At 43.6% G+C, this 23,599-nt stretch overlaps 1 protein-coding gene across 2 annotated transcripts in view; it reads right to left on the bottom strand.

Moving 5' to 3' along the window:
* LOC122804127 (putative transcription factor p65 homolog) overlaps window positions 1-23,599 on the bottom strand; it is a 2,378,992-nt gene that overhangs the window by 988,658 nt on the left and 1,366,735 nt on the right. For both annotated transcript variants that reach the window (XM_044073775.1, XM_044073774.1), the window contains one exon: window positions 16,712-16,816. In XM_044073775.1, coding sequence (XP_043929710.1) covers window positions 16,712-16,816 — 105 coding nt within the window. The remainder of the gene's footprint in view (window positions 1-16,711; window positions 16,817-23,599) is intronic.

Genomic DNA, 23,599 nt, shown 5'->3' with positions numbered 1-23,599 from the left:
AGGATAAAAGTAAACCGTGACATACATTCTTGCTCATGAGACATGCTTATACAAAACTTGTCGCTCCCTTTACTTTAAGTGAATTAGAATAATTAAAACATGGCCGTTATATTGCGGCATTCTTCTGATGATTAGCTAAGCGCCCTGTAAAGAAAAATACACTTTTTCCAGTAAAAAGATCTAAATAAATATTTGGTCTAAAATTGTAGAAAGCTGCTTTTTACTAATCTAAGAAGCAGTTTTACAATAAAATGACTAGGCGCGTTGGCGTTTCAGCCGTAACCGCAAATGCAGTATCGGCATTCATTTATGAAGCCGTATTACTGCACTTTTGCGCCCTAATAATTTCCATGACAGTAAGTAATCCTGCAAGAAAAGACAAAAGGTGGTGATTGAACCCCCATTACAGTTGGATAGTTTGCAACAATTTTTCTCCAGATTTGTCTTCAAAGATGTATTCGTTTGCTGCAGAGGTGTTACTGAAATATCGGGAATGCCTACACCTCGCTCCACTGTCCCCAATTTTGCAGTATATCCGCAATGTTGGCTTCTATTTTGTTGAGCAAGCTTTAGAGCAACTAGATCAGAACCAAATTCAAATTGCAACTGGTTTCCCTATGGAATGAAAATAATTTTGGGAAAGATCAAGCAGGATCATTATTAAAGAAGGGGGGGTGGAGAAGGGATGTGCCTGATGACATTCCACTGTGGGTGTGCCTGATGACATTCCACTGTGGGTGGTCTTATCTGGCCTGACTGAGAGCGGGATGCCCCAGAACAAAAAAACAATGTAATTGCACAAAAAAGAAGCAAAAAAGTACAGATTCAGTGATGCAGGACCCCTTTATAGCACTTAACCTATGCATTGCTGACAAAAAATAAAAAAGTGTTCTGAAAGCTGCATCTTTGACACTCTCCCTTTAAGGAAAATGAAATCCCATAATTGGATACATTAAAAAAGGATCAACAGAATGAAAGATTTCTTTCAGAGATTTCCCGTAAGGAAACATATTCCAGCAGTTTCCTTCACTTTAGTAGCTGCCACCCTTTCACACAGAAGTGAGCTGTGTTAAAAGGGCAGTTTGTACAAGCAGCACGAATGGTTTCATTATGGGAAAGTTTTATTAAGGAGTGTCATTTATTGAAAGATATGTTTTTGAAGAGGGGATATCCCACCACATTAATAGAGGAGATCACAGAGGTAAAATTTAAAAGAAGAACCGGACATTTTTCACCTATTTTAGGACCTAAAATCTACACTAGACAAGAGAATTATAGCCCTATGGTAACAGAAGATGTTGAGAGAGAGATATGAATCATGCCTCAATACCCTAATAATGTTTCAAACTACACAAACCCTACCAATAGGGAAACCACCCCCTATTAATAGTCTTTTAACAGTGTTTTCCAAGGATGCATTTCTTGTTAAGAATATCTTAATAAAAAAATTGGATTTGTTAAGGGGAGAAAAAGACATAAGCGAATCGGTATGGGAAAGACCTATTTGTGTATTTAGAAAGGGGCCTAACTTAATGTTTTGAGCAGAAGAGACATAAGCACAGTAATTGATATATGTATAAATGTGGGGTATGTAAGTTTTGTCCCATTATATTAGAGATTAAGGATTTAGAAATTAATGGGGTGAAAGTAAAAATTACAGGAAGACACTGTTGCACCAGTGAACAAGTAGGGTACTGTGCGTTATGCTGTAATTGCCCTCGTTTCTAAGTGGGTAAAATCAAACATAGATTAAAGAACAGGATTAGTGAACATCTTAGGAACATTAGGGATAGCAGCGATTTTAATGCCCTAGCTAAGCATATTTTTAGCACATCCTGAGCATCAATTTAAGTTTATTATTTTGGATTCATTAAACTTACCTGATAAGGGTGGAGCCTGGCCATATTTATTAGAGAAACTAGAACTTACTTGGCTATTGCACCATAACTCTTTATACTGGCCAGGGTTAAATGACAGTTAGTCCATCAGTAATTTATTAAAACTAAAGGCATTTAGCTATTATGTTTTATATTTTTTAATTTTGCTTTCATACAAAAGCGGTCTTATGTGAGCAGCCGTGGTGGTGCAGCGGCAGCATTGTTGCCTCACAGCAAGAGGTTCTCCTGTTCGATTCTCGGCTGGAGTGTCTTCTGTGTGGAGTCTGCATGTCCTCCCCGCAGTTGAGTGGCATTTGAAAGACATGCGTGAATGGGGGTGCCTTCGCTGAAGGTTGGGTGGCGGGCTGCCAACTTGGCACCATAAAAATCTACTGCCAAGCATTAGCGGACCAGAGTTCCGCTGTGGCGACCCCTAACTGTGAAAAGCAGAAAAGAAAGACAAAAGCGGTCTTATGTATTTATAAATATGGACATATGTATATACACATACATTATTCTACAGTTCTGTTCACACACACACATTACTTATATATATATATATATATATATACACACACACATATATGGATCTAGGATGTTTGCTCGAGTGAGCAAATGACCGAAACCCAAATGGCTGGGCATACTTACGTAAAAGTGCTTTTCACCGAAGAAGCACTTTCGTGTAAGTATGCCTGTTGCTGAGGCTGTACTACGGTGTAGGTAAGGGAAATTTCCCTTTTCCCCACTGTAGTGCAGTCTCGGAGGGAGAATATTAAAGTAGGGTGTGTGAGGATGGCACAGCCCCCCACATGGGGGTGCAGGGGGACTTTGACCCCCTGCTAAAATGTAAATGTAGTGTTTTATTTTTTTTGTAACACACTTTAACAAAAGCGCTTTTTCGATAAAAGCGCTTTCATTAAAGTGTGTTTGGTTATTATATATAAATAGTTATATATACAGACAATTCATACATTTTAATGATGTTCCAAGAGTAAGTTTATCTTGATTTTTATGATTTTAAAATAAATTTTCTTATTTGTACGGTTTTTCAAGATTGTGTTTTTTAATGTTGGGCACCTTTAAAATGTAAAGAATATGACATCATGACTTTTGTTTAAATAGCGTGAAAAGGAAGTTACATGTATCTGATGAAGCTCCTGTTAAAAGAATATCGGGAAGAAAGAGCTTATTTTTATAATAAATTTGTAGGACCTGTCTTTGCATCTGCATTTCTTCTTGGTTTGGAGTCTTACAGTTTTGGTCTTCATTTTGTAAATGGAAAGGGGGATGTGGAATTCCCATGAAAGAAGGAAGATTCTTCCAAGTCATAAATTATCCTTTTTGGATGATGGCTAGTACCCAGGCGTCCTGAGTGATCCTCACCCAGGCAGGAAAAGAAAGAGTAAAACAAAGAGAAAGAGGTGCAAGACTTGGAAGGATGAGTTGGTTGTCACAGATAACTGGGCCTCGTCTAAAAGAACTGCTATGTAGAGGGGGTTGAAGTACAAGTTTTCGACTGAGGGGGTCTCCTAGTTGACTTCTCAGATGTAGAAGCAGCAGTATGAACAGGTTTCCTAACAAAGGAAGTTCTGACAGGAAGTTTCTATGAAATTTGGGAACCGGTGAAACAAAAAGGTGTTTCAGGTCCTGGAGCTCCATCCCTTTTTCTTGCAGAGTCTTAAATAAGTCTGCAGCTGCTGAACTAAAGGGGGCAGACTTGTCCAAAAGAGCAACAAGTAATTCTGCCTTAATGTCATCAGGTAAAGACTGAAGTCTCAGCCATGAATGTCTTTTAAGCACACAGGCAAAAGCAGCAGCTCTAGATCATGCCTCAACAGCATCATAGCTGCACTTCGGTATAATGGTTAAGGTGTCTGCCTCACAAACAAGAGGTACAGAGCTTGATTCTCAGCAAGGGGAAACTGGATAAGCTAAAATGACCCACAAGGGCAACTAGCCTAATACTTATCTATGAACATATATTCACCATGGGGACCACTCCAGTGGGTCTACTCGACAGAGGCACTGGGAGCTAAGATCGGGTAGCACGATGCGAGGGTAATCCTATGGGCTAGGCTTGTAAAGGCTCCAGGGCCATTAGCCTAGTACACACCTGTGAACCTATGAACTTAATGGAATGTCTAGCTACTTGGGAAGATGCAGGCAAAACAGACAGGACCTTTGTTTTAACCACAGAATCTGGTAAAGAAGCTGGAGCCTGTGAAGAATTTTGCTCTCCTTATCAGATGGTAGAAGCTTGGCAGGAGATAAATGGGAAAGCTCATCAGAAACTATGGAGACCAGCAGAGGGACACAGAAAACTTGCAGTCATCTGGCATTTTATAAAATATGTCAGGCCTCTTGGGGGCAGAGGCCTGTGAATCTGGAGATTGAGAGAAGGTGGCGAAGGTGTCTGGGAAAGCTGGAAGGACTAGAGGAACTGCAGAGGGACAGGGGACCTCCATTTGTAGAAGGTCATAACACCGGTTCTGTTCATCAGAAATCTGGGAACAATCCCATTTTAAGAACTCTCTCATTTTATTAATAGTTTCTCCAAGAGAAATCTATTCAATAGGGGAAGCTCCTCCATTAGATTCCTCCTCCACAGATGCATATTCCAAAGGAGAAATAATCTGGGTGGAATATGCAAGAGAATCCTCATCAGAGGAGGAATCCTCAAAATCAGAGGAAAGAACCGGAGAGCCAGCAGCCTAAACAGGAGAGGAAGTGAAAGACGACGAAGGGAGAAAGAAAGAAGGCCATCAAGGCCTTAAGACCCTGGGAAAAGCCATCCCAATCAAATTGAAGAGTAAAAGGGATGTTGGGATGTTTACTCTTTTGTTTCTTCTTCGCATTTCTTTGTGTGTGTGAGGGGACAAAGAAGAAAAACCTGATGTAGACCCAATGTCCAGCATAGATAAGGAAGGATCCCTAGCTGAAACAGAAACATCGCCGGAGTCCTCCAGCACAAGCTGCAGTTCTCCCATATCGCCCGAAACAGACGTCTGCATAGGCTTGGACATGATGGGATCCCTTGGGTGGCTTCCACACAGGTACCTACCAATGAAGCGGACCTGACCTCTGATCGTACCACCAGGTCTTTACTGACCTCAAGGGATACGTCAGAGGTAGAAGGCACAGCCGAAGAGGATTCAGGTTTTTGCTTGCTCACCTTCCTCTTTAAACTCGGTTCGGTCGAAGAACCTCCAGAACCCTCCATAGCACCTTTTGCCAGATGTTTAGGTCGCTGATTTTTGAGCTAAAGATTTAGAGCCAAAAGCTGGCAATGCAAAGTCTTGGGTACAAAGGTCTAACAAATGGAACAGGATCAATAGTCATGACTAGGCCCTAAACAGAAAAGACAGAGGTCGTGGCTACCTTTATGTGGAATGTGCTTTCCACACCCACACTTACTCTTCCTGGATGACATGAAACAAAAAACAAATGGCAGCAGCAGGAGAATAAATACCCAACAAGGCACTTATCTGAAGCTGCAATAACACATGAAATCTGACTGTAGACCATACGCAAGTCAGCCTTCCAAATGGCAGCAGAAAAGTTCTGAGCATGGTACATGTAGACTTCCTTTTATGGCTGATGTTGTCAGAACATGTGTGCGACGTCCCATGTACTTGGCAGTGGCTAAAAGCTTTTGTATACTGGCCGGACATCTGGTCGTAGGGCGAAAGACAACCCCCATATGTAAAGAATACTGCAACACTGAACAGGATGACACTGGAGGAATGCAACAGTTATCCCTCTGCACAAGGGGAGCCCAGCAACTGCCAGGGAACTACAGACACATAAGCTTGACCAGTCTCATCTGCAAGGCCATCGAGACAATTATCATGGACATTATCTATAGTGACATAAGAAATCTCCAAACAATGAACCAGACCCAATCTGGCTTTGTCAAATGGAGGTCTTGCTTGCTCAATCTGGTGAACAACTTCGAGAAAGTCACCAGTCCATGGATGAGGATAAGAAAGGTACATGCCACTTATCTAGACCTGGTCAAAGCTTTCACCACAATCCCTCACTTGGGGGTCATAGAAAAACGTACTAAGTGTAAACCCCCTACATTGTTAGATGGATAGCAAACTGGCTCACTGACAGGACACATTGTCCAGATAGGTGAATCTACGTCTTACAAGAAAATAAGAAGTTATGTACCTACCATAACGTTCCATGTTAGTTGTCTTCTTCTCGCCTTCTTTCTTGCTGGATGGGTTCGGAGCCGATCCTCGGCTCCGACTCAGCCAATACTAAAGCTCGAGAGTTAATTCCACCGGCTCGAGGCTCCCCCATATCCCACAATGCCAGGCGGTAACTCCTCAGCTCTCATTTGAAAGCTAGGCCAAGCAAGAAAAGGTCTCCATAATATGGAGAAGGGTTATCCACCTCTATAGGGCTGAATGTAAGGTGACTTAAACCTAACAGAGGAAATATATAGAGGTGGTAAAACAGTGGGGGAAAGATCACAGTGGTCACAATTTTATCTCCTCTAGGTCTGTCCAGTCTAGGGGGAAGGAGGGTGGGACGCAAGAAAGAAGGCGAGAAGACAACTAACATGGAACGTTATGGTAGGTACATAACTTCTTAATGTTAAGTTGTCTATCTCGCCTTCATTCTTGCTGGATGGGACCGCGTGCCTAGCACCTTGTCCCGGGTGGCCTATCGGAACAGACTCTTGAGAACAGTGGAACCAAAGTTGGCACGGTCTCTGGAGGCTATGTCCAACTTGTAATGAAAAATGAAGGTATGAGGTGAGGCCCAAGTTGCTGCTGAACAAATAGAGTCAATAGGAAGCCTATCCTGAAAGGCTATGGAAGTGGCTAATGCCCTTGTAGAGTGAGCTCTAGGCTTAGAGGACAATTGTTGGTGTCTGATCTCATAAATATAGGTAATTGTAGAAGTAAGCCATCTCGAAAGTGACACTTTAGAGACTGGAAGACCCATCTTGCCTTCCGCATAGGAAACAAACAGCTGGTCTGTTTTTCTGAACTGTTTAGCCCTGTCTAAATAATACCTTAGTTGGCGATGAACATCTAAAGAGTGCAATTTTTGTTCTGACTTGTTGCCATAATTGGGGAAAAAAACTGGAAGATCAATAGTTTGATTCAGGTTTGTTTGAGAGGCCACTTTAGGCAAAAAGGATGGATTGGTACGCAAGGAAACTCTATCTTTGTGAAAAATCAGATATGGAGGACGACAGCACAGAGCATGAAGTTCCGAAACCCTTCTAGCCGAAGTGATGGCTATTAGAAAAAGCATTTTCCAAGACAGCAACTTCATAGAACATGAAGCTGCAGGTTCAAAGGGGGGTAGAATCAAAGATGCTAAAACCAAGTTCAGATCCCATGGAGGAGGTGGATCCTTGACGGGGGGCTTCAGAAGAAAAACTCCCTTGAGAAAGACTTTACAGAGTTTGTGGGACATGACAGAAGACTCTGACACTCCCACATGAAAATTAGATATAGCCGCCAGTTGAACTCTGATAGTAGAAGGAGAAGAACCTGCTTGGAAAAGTTCAGCTAGGAAATCAAGAATGGACTGAATAGGAGCAGTAAAGGGGTCTATTTTCTTGGACACTGTCCATAAAGAGAAACGTTTCCATTTGCTGCTATAAATCTTCCGGGTAGAAGACTTATGAGAAGCTATAAGAATATCTCCGAATGAGATATTAAGGGAAGCCTGGCTAAGTTTGGAATTGGAGGAACCACACTGTGAGGTTCAAGGAGGGAAGGGATTGGTGCAGTTGACCCGATTGATGGATTAAGAGATCTGGAACTGGGTCCAGATGCCTTGGTTGCGCCAAAAGGCAACGATGAAGAAAGGGAAACCAAACTTGTCGAGGCCAATAAGGGGCAATGAGGATCATTAAGGCCTTCAGAGCAATGGCTTTCCGAATCAGCTGAGGTATCAGTGGGAAGGGGGGAAAGGCATACAGGAGCCCCGGAGGCCAATCGTGAGCTAGAGCGTCTCTGATGGGATGACCTGGTATGGGAAAGAGGGTGAAGAACTCTGTACACTTGCTGTTTTGGGGAGTGGCAAAAAGATCGCAGCAAGGATGGCCCCAAGTTCGAAAAACTTCTTCCAATACTGATTTCTTCAGAGACCACTTGTGAAGCATGAGGATTGCTCTGCTCAATCTGTCTGCTATCACACTGGACTTGCCGGGAATGTGCGTTGCTATCAGGAAGCGCTGAGAAGAGATCGCCCATTGCCACAGTCTGAGTGCTTCTCGACATAAGGGGTAAGATTTGGTTCCGCCTTGTTTGTTGGTGTACCACACTACAGACATATTGTCCGTCTGAATTGCTATAGTTCCCTTGGGAAGAGAGTCTTGAAGGGCTTGCAACGCTAGAAGCACTGCTCTCATCTCTAGAACATTTATGTGCAAGTGGCACTCGATCGGCTGCCACGTGCCCTGGACTGTCCTGCCCTGGTAATGCCCCCCCCCCCATCAGGGAGGCGTCCGTTGTCAGAGTTGCAGCCGGAGGGGGGGGGGGGTGAAGGGTCTGTCCAGAAGAAGTTGGGGGGAAGTAACCCACCACAGAAGATGATTCCTGCATGAATGAGTTATGCTGATAGTGTGGGACATTGGTAGAAGTTGAAAGGACCACTGAGTGAAAAGCATCCACTGTAGAATCCTCATATAATAGCGGGCTAAGGGGAGAAGAGGAATAGCCGCCGCCATAATCCCTAGGACTTTCAAAACCAGTCTGACCTTGACCTTGTTCTGTCATAAGAGAAGGGAAACCTGCTTGTGAATGTCTGCTACTCTTTGTTCTGTGAGTCTGGCTGACAGACTGACTGTATCTAATCTTGCGCCTATAAAAATAATAGATTGACAAGGCGACAAGACAGACTTTCCGTAATTTACCGAGATGCCTAGAGCCCGACAGGTTCGTAAGGTGTAGTCTCTGGCTGAGAGAAGATGCCTGGTGGTGGCAGTCAGGAGCCAGTTGTCTAAGTACGGAAACACCTGGAATCCCCGGCCCCTCAAATGAGCGGCGACCATTGCCATGCATTTGGTGAACACTCGGGGGGGCTGTAGTGAGATCGAAGGGCAGGGCTCTGAACTGAAAATGACTGGCCCCTAGCCTGAAGCGGAGAAATCTCCTGGATCGTCTGTTCACTTTGATGTGATAGTACGCATCCTGGAGATCTATAGAGCACATCCAGTTGTCCTGGCCCAGAAAGGGCAGGATGGACTGCAGTGTGACCATCCGAAATTTCGTTTTCTTGACAAACTTGTTCAAGTTGCTGAGATCCAAAATGGGTCTCCAGTCCCCTGTTTTTTTTGGAACCAAAAAGAATTTGGAGTAAATTCCGGATCCTTGTTGGTCTGCTGGAACTGGTTGAATGGCTCTTTTTGCTAGCAGCTTTGAAATTTCTAGTGCTGCTTGTTCCCTTTGACTGGGTGGAACGTCTGGAAGGGATTTTCCAGACTGTTTTGGGATGCGAATAAAAGGGATTCTGTAGCCTTCGGATATGATAGACTGTACCCACTTGTCTTGAGTAAGGGTGAGCCAGGCTTTTGGGTACAGAGATAATCTTCCCCCGACTGCCTCCGAAGGTAGACAGTCGGGCAACCCCTCAGGGGTGCTGAAAGGGTTTGTCAGAGAAAGTTTCTCGACTACCCTGATTCTGCGGGCCCCCTCTGCCTCTAGGACGGCGTCTATTATTATTGTTCCCCCCTCTGCCTCTAGGGGGAAAACGACTCTGTGCATCCGGTAAGACTCCCTGTGGTTGTTTGTGGAACCACATCTTCCCCCCCTTCTGACCTTTGGGGTAAGACCTAGAAGGGGTAGAAAAACGGACTCCGTCGGCAGAAAGAGTCTTACCTTCTACCTCGCACCTTGTCAGAGTAGCCTTCACTTGTGGACCAAAGAGAGATGATCCATTGAAAGGGGAGTTAGTGAAAGACGCCTTGAAAGGGTCCGCAAAGCTACATAGCCGCATCCAGGCATGGCGACGTAAAGCCACCCCTGTACCTGCGGCTCTGCTCGCTCCATCAGCCGCATACGAAATCAGGCGCATGGAGGAGTTAACCACTGAATTAAGGGTAGCCAGCTGGGAGTTCATCCTATCTTGAAACCCCGCAGCTGATGGGTCCTTCAATACTTCACTCATTTCCTTGAGCAAGTCCCTCTGGAGACGAGTGAAATGACACAGGTAATTCAGCGAACGCATGGAAAAAGTCGCTGATGAAAACATCCGCTTACCGTACCTGTCCATGGTCCTAGATTCCTTATTAGGAGGATGGACAGGCACCGAAGGTTCCTTCTTGGTGGCAGCAGCCACCACCATGGCCATCCACAGAGACACCTTTGGACAAAAACTCCTTGTCTTTGGGGGCAGTGATAAATTTGGCCGGTCTCCTAGGGGTGGGTTCCACTGAGTCAGGAGCCGTCCAAGCCTTCCTCGCAACCACTTCCATGAGTGGGTCAAAGGGAGGGGACACCCAGGAGGTGGAAGGTCGAGAACCAAACGCCTCAAGGTACACTGATTCGTCCTCTGAAGGGTTAAGGGCTGGCCAATTCCCCCTCTGCTTCAGGATTTCCAGTATGTCTGCAAAAGAGACATCTTCAGAGGGGGAACGAGAGGAACCCTCAGAATCTTCCAAATCAGTGTCAGAGCTGACAGACTCAGGGGAGTCAATGTGCTTCCTCTTGCACTGTCGCTTCCTAGGGGGTTCCTCTGCCAGATCAGGAGAGGCCTCGGAAGAGGAGGAAATTCCCACTGGGGAAACTTGAGGCGCAGATTCTCTACGGTCCGAAGCAAGGGGGTGAGAAGAAATCACCGCAGGCACTGTAGAGGGAGGAGCTGTTGGAGCAGACTGTGGGGTAGAACCAGGTTCTAACACGCTCCGCATGACCTCAAAGGCACCCCTATCAGGCAGGGCCAGAGGTCTCCGCTCCGAAGAGCTGAAAACCTCCCCCGGCACCGACAAGGATGGCTCCAAAGCCGATGTCAGAGCCGAACTAACCAGCGCCGAAGCACCGAGAGGGAGAGCGGGGTCGGAAAAGGGTCCGATGCCACTCGCCCCCTCGGAGCAGACGAGGGAAGTCCGGCGCAGAGATCCCTCCAAGGAGGAGATCGGAGCAGACGACGGCGCCGAAAGGAAAGGTATCGGTTCCGATGCTCCCACAGTCTCGGCTCCGAGCAGCACCGGCTCCGAACTCGATAGAGTCGGAGAAGGAATGCCTAATGGAACAGGGGCAGCCATCGACTGTTGAGTCGGGCTGTGTAACATCTGGGCCAGTGCCTCGGACTTAAGAAGTCTACTCACCACCCTCTGCAAATCGTGGTCCGAAAGTCTGGAGGACCTAGAGGAGTGTGACCTATGGCTCCATTCAGACAAGAGCAGTGAGGCTGGAGCCGAATGAACGGAGCCAATAGAAGGAGACCTGGACCTCTTCCTAGTAGTCGGAGCCGACTTAGACTTTTCTGTCTCGGCTCCAGCCGGAGCCAAGGACACAGTATGTGTAGTAGGTCTGGAATCATCGGCTCCGGCCGGAGCCGATGGTTGAACCATTAAAACGGTCTTAGAACCTCCGGAGGACGGCTCGGATGCTGGAGCCGACTGCCTGGAGGACTTAGAAGGTTTCCCCGACATGGACTGTGTCGGGGGACCCTCAGGCTTCAATAAGCCTCTTAAAATTAGTTTATTTTTACGTTCCTGCAGGGCTCTAGGGCTGAAACCATGACAGACAGCACAAGAGTCCTGCAGGTGTAAAGGTCCCAGGCAGTATACACAAGAAGTGTGACCGTCTGTCAGAGACATCTTCTGACAGCACGAGTCACACTTCTTAAAGCCTGAGACCTTCGATTCCTTAGACATCTCTAAGAAAAAACAATAGTGTAATCACTCACACTCACACACACACAGATTACACTAAAAAGGTTAATTATTTAAGCAAAAAATTCCTTAAAAAAACACACACAGTCACTCCAACTACTAGGAGGGGTGGGAAGGGGCCAAAAAGGCCTAAGGGAGGAACTCCTGAAAGAGTTTTTGAAAAGGGGAGAAAAAGGTAGGGAAAGTAAAACTATTTAATTAACCTAACTAACTAACTATAGAAAAGTAACTAAAAGGGGGCTATTTAGCAAAAGACTTTTATCTAAAGTAACTAACCTGCAGAGCCGGTTGGAAGAGCAACTCGTCAGCTTAGCGGCAAACGAGATCTGGGGAGTTACCGCCTAGCATTGTGGGATATGGGGGAGCCTCGAGCCGGCGGAATTAGCTCTCGAGCTTTAGTATTGGCCGAGTCGGAGCCGAGGATCGGCTCCGAACCCATCCAGCAAGAATGAAGGCGAGATAGACAACTTAACATCTGTTAATAGCAGTGTCCCACAGGGCTCGGTGTCGGGACCCCTCATGTTTGGTAAATACTTTTCTGAACTTAAGGCCAATGTTGGGGGCCTCTGGCTCACCAAGTGTGCGGACAACTGTAAGCTGGGAACAATCATCGAATCCCCAGAAAATGCTGACATCCTACAAACAGGCCTAAAAATGACAAATGACTAGTGAAAAAACATGGTCTGAGACTAAATGCTAAAAATGCATAAACATTCCCTTCAGCACATCAGATATCCCTGCAAATTATAATATTGATAGCACACCCATAAAAGTAGACCCAGTGGTGAGGGACCTAGGAACACAGACAGACAGTATTTATTTATTTTATTTGACATTTGTTTACCGGGAAAGTCCAACTGGGCCATGAAGAACCCATTTTCAGTGGAGGCCTGGGGGAGAAAAGCTCCATAAGACATACACTAATAGACAAATTGATTAGGGTAGTAGTATTGACATAGTAACCTAAACTTTGACCAGCAGGTAGCTACAGTATTGAGGGTATCCTTCTGTGTGGCTCAACTTACAAGCAAGGTATGGCATCAAGATCAAAGGACGTCATAGTGCCACTGTATTCGGCTCCCTTCTGCAAGTATCTAACTAAGCACTTACCACCAAATGAAGTGGCCCCAGAGGTTTCTCACTAAAAATTACAAAGTGTAAGACACATATCTTATGCAGACTGACTAAAGGCCCTTAACCTTCTACTCCGTCTCATATAGTTTTTTGAGAGGTGACTTACACCTGACCTACAAACCATTCTCTGATCCAGCTCTACTGAAAATATTACATACTCACAAGGAAAATTATATGAGGGTTAAGCATTCCATAGATCTGAACCTTATTTGTGCCTCTAACAGAACTTGCTGGAGAGAGATTCGTATCCCAAAGGCTACCTTGTCTATGGAATAAACGTCCCATCTTTGTAAAACAAAGCTTGCCCCTCATTCTCTTCAAAAGGAATTTGGCTAAATGGATGGAGAACCATAAATTCACTTCCAGGGTACTGCCCATGTCCCTTTATGGACAGATGCAGTCTGTAAAATGACTCAGGGCTCCAACACCAAAAGACCCACTACCCTGACACTAGTCCATCCCATATCTGGGGAATTAAGGTACAATACTGTCATTTCCAGAGTATTACTGGTTAGGCTTGTAAAGGCTCTTGTACCATTAGCTTAATAATCAACTATGAATCTAAACCCTCAGCAAAAGGGGGGGGGCTGTTGACCACTTATCCTATGCAGACATACACTGGATTCCCTTGGAATGACACCAATTTACTAGCCAATTAGTAAAGTCAATTATTTTATCCATGAGTTTAGGTGGTATTCTGGGTGAAGACAGAATGCTACTCAATGCCAGGACCTTGAATTCGTCAAACATATTAGCACAAAGCTCTGCAAGATCTCTTTGAAGCTCAGCAATGTCTTTCTGCATCTCCCCCGAGTGGAATCCCTAAGATCATTCATCTCCACATGGCCAACTACAAAGATATAATCATATCTGGACCAATCTTGGTGACATCCCTAATGTCGCACCAGAAAGACAAATGTCATCCTATCCCTTGCCAACCTGGTGCTGTGTCTGTGTGTTGCAAAAATCGAGCCACAGGTGGCCAGGTTATTTCTGGGATGCACTGCAATCTTACAGGACCTTAAAGGAATAGGTTTGCAGTACAGGTGATACCCAGTGGTAGAAGGCACAGGTGTAGATGTGGTTTTAGCATTTTGGCTATATGACTAAAGCAAGCTAGCATGTCCAGGAGGCCCAAGAAGGTTAAGTAAGGACACTTCTACTACCCTAAGCACAAATGAGTGATGGAATACCTGTAATAAATAAAAACAAAAAACGTACAAGCTTTGTTTTGGTACCAGTGAAACATAAATGAGTCCTGTGCTTTGATGCTTTCCTCTAATTCCTGCCAGGTTTACCACATGCAGAAGCAAAAAACATTGTTAAAGTGGAAATCAACAGGAAGTAGATTTTAAGCGCAGGCATCATGGATAAGTTAACAGCTGACAGTTGTTGTGTCTTTCGGCTTTTCCCAGTTAGGGGTCGCCACAGCGGAACTCTGGTCCGCTAATGATTGGCAGTAGATTTTTACGTGCAGAGTTGCCGGCCTTGATGCACAACCTTCAACGAAGGTACGCCCATTCATGCATACAGAAGACGCTCTAGCTGAGAATCGAACAAGACAACGTCTTACTACGAGGCGACAATGCTACCGCAGCACCACCACCACAGTCAACAGCTGACAGTGATTTCTAAAATAAAAACAGTTTTACTGAAGAAAATACCTCTTCAGCTGAGTGTATAACATATGACCATACCTCTGAATTGTCCATTTTCATAGAATATCCAGATGTATAAAATCACTGAGAACTGAAGTCAATAAATAACTATATATATTTGAGTTTTAGACGTCACATCCGTTATTCCAGCTTCTTTCTAAATTTATCAGAATATTTAAAAACTGTCTCTATTTTGGGTCTTTGTTTCGGCCATTATTTTAGACTTTGTCCAGATTTCTTGTGCTAAGAGGTTGAGACGTATGCATAGGCTACAAGTGTTATCCAGGTATGGGACTATATGGATTTGCTGGGTCCTTCGACAGACTCTTAAAACACTGCTATTATCTTAACAGTTGTAAGCTGCTGCTGACTTCAAAGAATCCACAATATCATACTGGCATTTAGTGTTGTGTAAACCTAGTTTTTCAGCTGTGAAAGCTACATGTTCCCTGGTTAACAGTGAAAGGAACAGACTGTACACTGTCCAGAATGTGTTTTAGAAAAGACTCCCTGGTATTAAGCACATTTTAGATAATTAGGAGTTCAGAGCTAAGCCAGAAGACATAAACAATAATCCCTTGCTCTGGATTCTTTGTTTAGTGTACAAAAGGAAATAGTGTCAAACAGTCAAAGGTATCAAGACAGCAACAAATGTGCTTTAAGAAAGCTCAAGCTAACAATGGTCCATCATTGTCCTTGTGCCATAGATATTCAACTGCTTAACACCGGCTAAATAAATAAGCAAGGGTGTTGTTACTAGAAGACAACACGTCACAATCATTGCTACAATATTTTTCCAAAAAGCACCTTTTTATGTACTAAACTGATGGTCACCTAACAGTTTTTCTAGTGTATGCCATTTTCAATGAGCAGTGAATTTCAAAGAACCTTTTCAGCTACATTACTGCTCAGGACTATTGAGCTATTTTTGTATTAACAAGTTCTTCGGTAAAGCCTGCTATAATTCAAGTATGAAAGAACAAATTACTGGCTGCCATATTAGACTATTACTGATCATGGTATTGGTACAAGGAATAAAAATTTAGATGTAAGAATTCCGATTTCCAATTTGAAGTTGAGATCTTTCAGTGATATTAGCGCAGGAAGGATGTAGAATTTGTTACCCAAACATATAAGATTGGCAAATTAATTATAAACATTTAAACAGGCATTGGATAAAAACATTTTTTATAAAATTCTATATTCTCTGGTGAGGTCTAGAATGCAAACAAAATTGGCCAATTTAGCCCTAAGTTTGTTTGTTTACTCATTGAACCACTGAATAACATCAGTTTTAATATGATCTGAACTTTGGTACAGCACAGTGTCTGACACAAAGCCTCTTAACTGTCCTTGACTTTCCCTCACATCTTTGCCCCATCCATTATAAAAAATTTGATTTTCAGGTAAATCACTCTGGATTATAGTCCGTCAATGATCAGATGTAAAATTTTCATTATTGTTCAGACAATATATGTTGATGCAAAATCTGTCTTGCTATTAAATTTTTAGATGGCTTACAGTTATATTTAAAAACTGTCCCTGATTTTGGCCCTTTATCTCATCCCCAACAAATTATGTTGGGCTTTGTCCAGAATTCTTGAAAGAGAAAAAAAAAAGCAGATGGGAGGTATACACAAAACCTTTGTATGGTTACATATTACCACTTGTCAACTCAAAGTGACATATTATTTAAGTAGACAAGGAACAAACAAGTGAACTTGGTGTTTTCAAACCCACATAATTACTCAAACATACGTCACTTCCTGTCTCTCAAACATGTTTCCTACTCAAAAGGTTAGGATTCTGACTACCTCCATTGTATTTCTGACACTCACCACATTTTATCATATGCATTTTAAAAAAATGGCTACTTCACAGTTTGAGCACTCTTTGAAGAGCTTCTTCCCAGATTTAGCACTACTACTGGGAAGGAGCACCAAGTCTCTACTGAACAGTCCTAAACCAACAATGAAAACAGTAAGTAAAAATAAACTAAATGTCAAAATTATAAACTCAGTTATCCTAAATACACCATATCACCTTATTTCAGAAGTGGCATTTTAACTTTGTTATGGTATAAGTTTTCTGAGCCTAATGCTTTTGATACATCAGTTTAAAAAAAAACATGCAATGTTACTAAATAAAAGTAATCAGGCAGACATTTTGTTTACCTTTCTGGACTTTATCACAGAGTAAGAAAATCTCGTCCCCTCCTTTACAGTACCCTGAATTCTTGTTCACTCGACAAATTTTTAACTCTGCAGTATTAGGGGCTCCTACATTAGAAAGAGTCATAAAACACAGCTTCAGACAGTGACAGTTTATGTACTGAGCACAAATGTTACCATTATCATCTTGTATTACACTCCATACAGTCTTCTTTAATGCAGTTAAAGAACTTTGTTCCCAAAAATCTGCCATACAATTTCACATTTTACCCTTCTAATGCTATCATTACACTACTCCTAAAAACATTATAACCATTTTTAATTGCTCTGATCTCCTCTGGCAATCAAGCCAGCTCCTGAATGCTAGGCTGTCCTATTTGCCTCCCTGGAGACAGATGTACAGCCTTTTCATTCCCTAGGGGTAAGAGTTGATTGCCAAGAGTGATGTAGTTATCAGCAGGATTTGGAGTTTACGACATAGCCCTAACACCTTCCCCTCTGTGCATGCCAACGCTTAAAGGTTGTGCATTAAATAGGCTTCTGTCAGTGTGTCTTACTTGTTTCTAAGAGTGACAACTTCATGAAGACTGTGTAACCCCATAAGCAAGAACCTCTGCCTGATGTCAGGTCTCCACCAGAGATTCTAAGATGGAGACTACATCCCATGTATGCACTCCAACTCTGTCCCTTGAAAGGGGTTAGAAGACATTGCCTCATCACTCTGGTTTCTACCCTTTAGCACCTAACCTGCTAACCAAAACTGGAATACTTGGGTAGAAAGCAGAGCTTTATCCATCTACACCAGGGAGCTAACAAAACTACTCTACTATGAAAATTATATAATGCTGCATTACTGCACATAACTTGCACAACTGTTTGTCCGACCTATGTGCCTGGGCTACAAATGAAAAATGTCCCCTGGGCCAACACAACCACATGGATAAACACGAAAATAAAAACAAAGTTAAAGACAAAAGCTCCATATATATTTTAAACAACACATCAAGCCAATCAAATATAATGGTTACAGAGAATATGGCTACAGTGAAAGTACCAAGCATGTCTTCACTGGGAGTCCTGTTAAATGTTATCCTGGAAAATCTGCAGCTAAAATATCCTTGGGAGGCAGCAGAGGCTCACTGGTATGCTTAAAACTCATAGCTTCAGGATCCAGTTCAGTTTAACTGGCATTCTGGTTTCCTCCTAAAAAATGCTGGTTAACTGCTTACACTAAAATTGTCCATATGTATACGAGCGTCTATAATTACACACACACACACACACACACACACACACACACACACACACACACACACACACACACACACACACGTGCACTTAATGTGAGTAGTGAAAGTCTAATTGGTAGCAGGGAAAGCTGTTAAATGTTAGACTAGTCAGGAACATCATAATTTTCTCCAAAATGGAACTTCATCAGAGCAGCAAGACAACACAATTAAAATATACATATGCATTTACATATAAAATAAGGAAAAGTGAATAGCCCTTTTCTGGGAACACCTATAAAGAATGTGAAAGACTACTTAGGACAGATACATGGACATATTAGCAACATGAAAACAAAGTTGGCAGCTCAGATTTGATACAGAAATGTAAGGTGCAATTCCTGGAAAAAGAATAAAAAAGAAAAGGTGGTGGGGAACAAGCCTGGAATATAAAGATCGAAGTGATCTGAGTCCTGAATAAATGGCATGAAAAGAGGAATACTTACTGCAAGCATGAGACACTGGGCATGTGAGAAGGTTAATGGCTATAACCAAAACAATGTCATGATGAATAGCCAAAGCAAGATGCACAAGAAAACAAAATGCTGCCTTCTAGAATCCATCCCTTTCCAAAAAGCCACTGAAGCAGCCAAAACCTTGTAGACTGTGCACTGAACTTAGTGAAGTATCTTATTTTTGTTGTTGTGTGGAGGGTGTCTTTGGTGACCAATCCGTCCATTTACAATGTATGGTCAGGACCAACTTAAATCTATTCTCTTTCATACAGTACACCTGCATTTACATAGGCTTGAAAGGCAAAATCCAAGATCACCGATAGTTCTTCTGAGTAAAAAGGAAAATGCAATTAAAATATCAGAAGTACTGGGACTACTGCAAGATATTAAAATAATTCTGGTGTAGGACTTGCAAGATGGCTGCACATTTATCAACAAGCTGATTAGAGCTCTCCCAGTGTGAAAACTTCAGAAGATATGCCTTATATGTATATTGCAAAATCTCAAAATATAGGTTACTATTTTAAAGTGCACCCACCCATTTTTTTATACTCCAGTTAGACTTGAGACTAAAAAAACTGTTTGATCCTACATGTTGACGATGTTGCAATGGTTCTTTCAGTTCTCTTGTGCCTTGTTCTGGTAATGCTTGCTTGGATGATGGGGTTGGAGCAACTGTACCAGATTTTTTTTTTTTTTTTTTTAGAGAAGGAGGGATGCCAATGAAAGGAGGACATCTTTCCAGGTCATTCTGTGTCACTTCTGGATGGCAGAAAAAAAAGTTATGCACTCACCATAATATTCCATGTTTGTTGTCCAGAATCTGGCCTTCATTCTTGCTGGTTGGGTTCGGAGCCGACATTTGGCTCCGACTCGGCCGCATACTAAAGCTCGAGAACTTGAACTGGCTCGAGGTTACCCCCTACCCCAAGATGTCTAGCGGCTGTTCCCCAGATCTCGTTTGAGAACTAATCACTAAAGTATGTTAATAGGCAAGAAGGGACTCAGATCATATGTTGCCAATCTATAATCTCCTCTAGGTCCTAGGTCCTCTAGGTTTAAAGCTCGAGCTTTAAAAAAAAGAGTAAACGCACTAGAACAAATCACTGCACTCTGAGAATGACACGTTGTATGTAGTACTATATTCAGTAATTGATGGGGTTGATGTAACGTACTGGCAAAGGAGATTTTAGAGAAGTATGCTGGAAGCTTAATTATAACTGTGTAAATATCATTTCCTGCGATACATGTCTTAACAGGACTCTGAATTGTATCTGGGTGAAATGTAATGGAAGTAGAGCAGCTAATGAAACGTACAGCTGTCTTAATGCGACTGCTGACCTTGGCAACTGTTCTTTAATCAATTAAACTACTCAGTGTACAGTTCCTTTGAGTTCTCCTGCTTCCACTGCAAATGCTACTTCACCTATTATAATTCCAACCTCTGCAAATTCAACTGCTGCAGGTCAGAATGCAAGTACCACAGCAGTTGCTACAACATCAAAAAAAAGAGTAAACGCACTAGAACAAATCACTGCACTCTGAGAATGACGCGTGTATGTAGTACTTATTCAGTAATTGATGGGGTTGATGTAACGTACTGGCAAAGGAGATTTTAGAGAAGTATGCTGGAAGCTTAATTATAACTGTGTAAATATCATTTCCTGCGATACATGTCTTAACAGGACTCTGAATTGTATCTGGGTGAAATGTAATGGAAGTAGAGCAGCTAATGAAACGTACAGCTGTCTTAATGCGACTGCTGACCTTGGCAACTGTTCTTTAATCAATGAAACTACTCAGTGTACAGTTCCTTTGAGTTCTCCTGCTTCCACTGCAAATGCTACTTCACCTATTATAATTCCAACCTCTGCAAATTCAACTGCTGCAGGTCAGAATGCAAGTACCACAGCAGTTGCTACAACATCAATGCAAACAGCTTCTGCTTCAACGGATTAATTGCTGATTGCAGGTAGTGGCTTGGAGAGGAAATTTTATCTGAAGAAGTTGTGGGACGAAAACGTAAAAATTTGAGTTTGTCAACATTTATCTTGGATATTTGTTCATGTATTTATTAAAGTCTGTTGAGTGCTACTACCGGTTTGGAACCTTTGTGCTTTTTTCCTGTTATTGGTTTACTGCAAGCAATTTCTACGGTTGCTTGATCCCTTTGACCAGGTGGAATGTCTGGGATAGACTTTGATGGACGGGGTGGACAGTGGAAATGAATGTTGTATCCTCTGGATATAATGGACTGTACCCATTTGTCTTGAGACAATTGTAGCCAGACTTCTGGGCATATTGATAGTTTTCCCCCCGACTGCCTCCAGAGGTTTACAGCTGGGCCTCCTTTCAGGAGCGCTGGAAGGGCCGACCAGAGAATGCATCTCTGTCACCCTCGTTCTGTGGACCCCCCTCTGCCACGTGGATGGCATCTTCCATTATTTCCCCATCTGCACCTGGGGGAAACATCACCACGAGCATCTGACAAGGCTCCTTTGGAGTTAAGGATCCACATTTTTCTGCTCTTCTGACCTTCGGGATAAGGTCTAGCAGGGGTGGAGAAATGCACTCCTACGGCACAGTCTTGCCATCTTGTTCATTCCTGGTGAGAATCTCCTTTACTTTCGGCCCAAACAAGGACAAGCCATCGAATGGGGCGTCAATAAAAAAAGACTTGAAGGGTTCAGCCAACTCACAAAGGTGCATCCAGGAATGTCTCCTAAGAGCTATTCCTGTGCCTGCTGCCTTGATCGCTCCATTGGCTGCATACGAGATGAGGTGCATGGAGGAATTCGCAATAGAGGTTAAGGTTGCAAACTGAGAATTTATCTTGTCTGACATATCCTGAGGTATTACAAATTAAGAAACCAACTGGAAAGTCCAACAAAGAAGCAGTGTATAGCTGACGAGCTATTCAGAAGTCCCAGTCAAACGAAAAAACCGCACAGGCACTAATGCTGAAAATCTCTTTCTTTATTTGTCACACAATAAAAAAATGCTTCTGGTTAGGTTGAGCGCTTTCATCTACTGACGTAGATTTCATCAGAACCACTCTAACCATTGCTAACACCCTTTTTATACAATATCCTGAGGTATAGCACCTTGTAGGGCATCTCCCAGCTCTTTATGGAGATCCTGCTGAAGTTGCGTAAAACAATATAAGTAATTCAGCGACCATAGGGTAAAGGCCGCAGAGGAGAACATATGTTTCCCGTATCTGTCCATAGTTCGAGATTCCTTGTTAGGTGGATGGACAGATGCAGAAATTTCAGCTAACTCCTTCTTGGTGGCAGTCGCCACAGTCGCATCTACTGGAACTCCCTTTGTCAAATACTGTCCATCTTCCAGGGTCGTAATTAATTTGTTGGGCCTCCTCAGAACAGCCTCCACTAACTCCGGAGAGCCTCACACCTTCTGACTTACCACAGCCAGAAGCTGATCGAAGGGCGGAGACACCAAAGAGGTGGAGGGGCGAGAGCCAAATGCCTCCAGGTATACAGATTCATCCTCAGAAGGGGAGAGGGTTTTCCAGCCGCCCCTCTGTTTAAGGATCTCTAGGATGTCTGAGAAGGAGACATCCTCAGAGGGCGACCGTGGGGACCCTTCTGAGTCCTGTAAATCAGTACCAGAAGTGACAGACTCAGGGGAGTCTGTTTCCTTTTACACTGTCTCTTTCGAGGTTCCTCCTCAGGGGGATATTCTGGGGAGGTGTCGGAAAAGCGTTCGACACAATACCCCACTCGGGCATCATAGAAAAGCTCACCAGCTTAGATGTAAACCCATATGTCACAAGATGGGTTGCAAACTGGCTCAAGGACAGAACCCATAGGGTTAGAGTTGCTGGTGCCATGTCAGACTCTAAGCCGGTCACGAGCGGTGTCCCACAGGGCTCAGTCCTGGGCCCCCTCTTGTTCGGCATTTATTTTTCTGAAGTGCAGGCAAACATAGGGGGATTGTGGCTGACAAAATTTGCAGATGACTGCAAACTGGGCACCATAATTCACACTCCACATCAGACACAGACATCCTCCAGAGAGGTCTCATAGAAATGGATAACTGGTGCCAGAGCCATGGCCTTAAGCTAAATGCCAAAAAATGTATAGTCATACCCTTTGGGAAAAACAAGGTAACCCCTAATTGCCACATAGGTGGTAATCCATTAAACACGGAAGACGTTATCGGGGACCTGGGGACCCAAGTTGACAGTAACCTCTCTCTTGACACTCACATTGCCAAAGTGGTTAGGAAGACCTTCTACATTGCCCACCTGATCATGAAGGGATTCACATCCAGATCAGGAGAGGTCATTGTACCCCTGTACTCTTCACTTATCAGACCAATGATCGAGTACAACGCCCCATTCGGAATGTACCTTACCCGACACCTGCAGCAGTTGGAAATACCCCAAAAGTTCCTCACCAAAAGGATAAAGGGGCTCAAACATATGTCATACGCTGCCCGACTGAAGAAACTCCAGCTTTATTCAGTCGCATACAGTCTGCTCAGAGGTGATCTGTGCCTGACATACAAGGCCACGTCCAATCCGGAATTAATGGACATGCTCCACCTCAAAAAATCCAAATCCACCAGAGCCACGAGAGCAAGAGACTTAAACCTCAACACGGATATAAATAGGACGTGCTGGAGGGACAGATTCATCACCCAGAGACACCCTACACTATGGAACAGAATCCCAGTCCATGTGAGGCAGAGCCCCTCACTGACTCTGTTCAAGAGAAATCTTGACGAGTGGATGGGAGATCATAGGTTTACCCCGGGAATCATCTCTGTGTCACTGCTGGACAGAGGCACAGCAAACTAATGGGTACAGTATTCTCATCCTAAGGGGTGGTGAAGCCACACACACTCTGGCTAGGCTTATAAATGCCCTAGGGCAGATAGCCTAGTATGAACCTATGAACCTAAGAGAGGTCCCCCCCCTCATTGGGGGTTCCTGTGGCACTGACTCTCTACTGTGGTGGTGATGGAGGGATGGTGTACAAGTAGACACTGGCCCTTTAGGGGGAAGAGTGGCTGGAGCCGAAGGGGGAGCAGACTCTGTGGAGAGCACACTCGTCACCCTGAAGGCACCGCAATCCTGGGCCGAGAGAGACTCCGGTCTCGAGGAACCGGGAGATCTCCCCCAC

Source organism: Protopterus annectens, chromosome 6.part0 (genome assembly GCF_019279795.1).
Source record: "Protopterus annectens isolate FY-2018-M chromosome 6.part0, PAN1.0, whole genome shotgun sequence".
Lineage (NCBI taxonomy): Eukaryota > Metazoa > Chordata > Ceratodontiformes > Protopteridae > Protopterus > Protopterus annectens.
The sequence above is the reverse complement of the archived record's forward strand: the minus strand, read 5'-3'. Positions and strand labels throughout refer to the sequence as shown.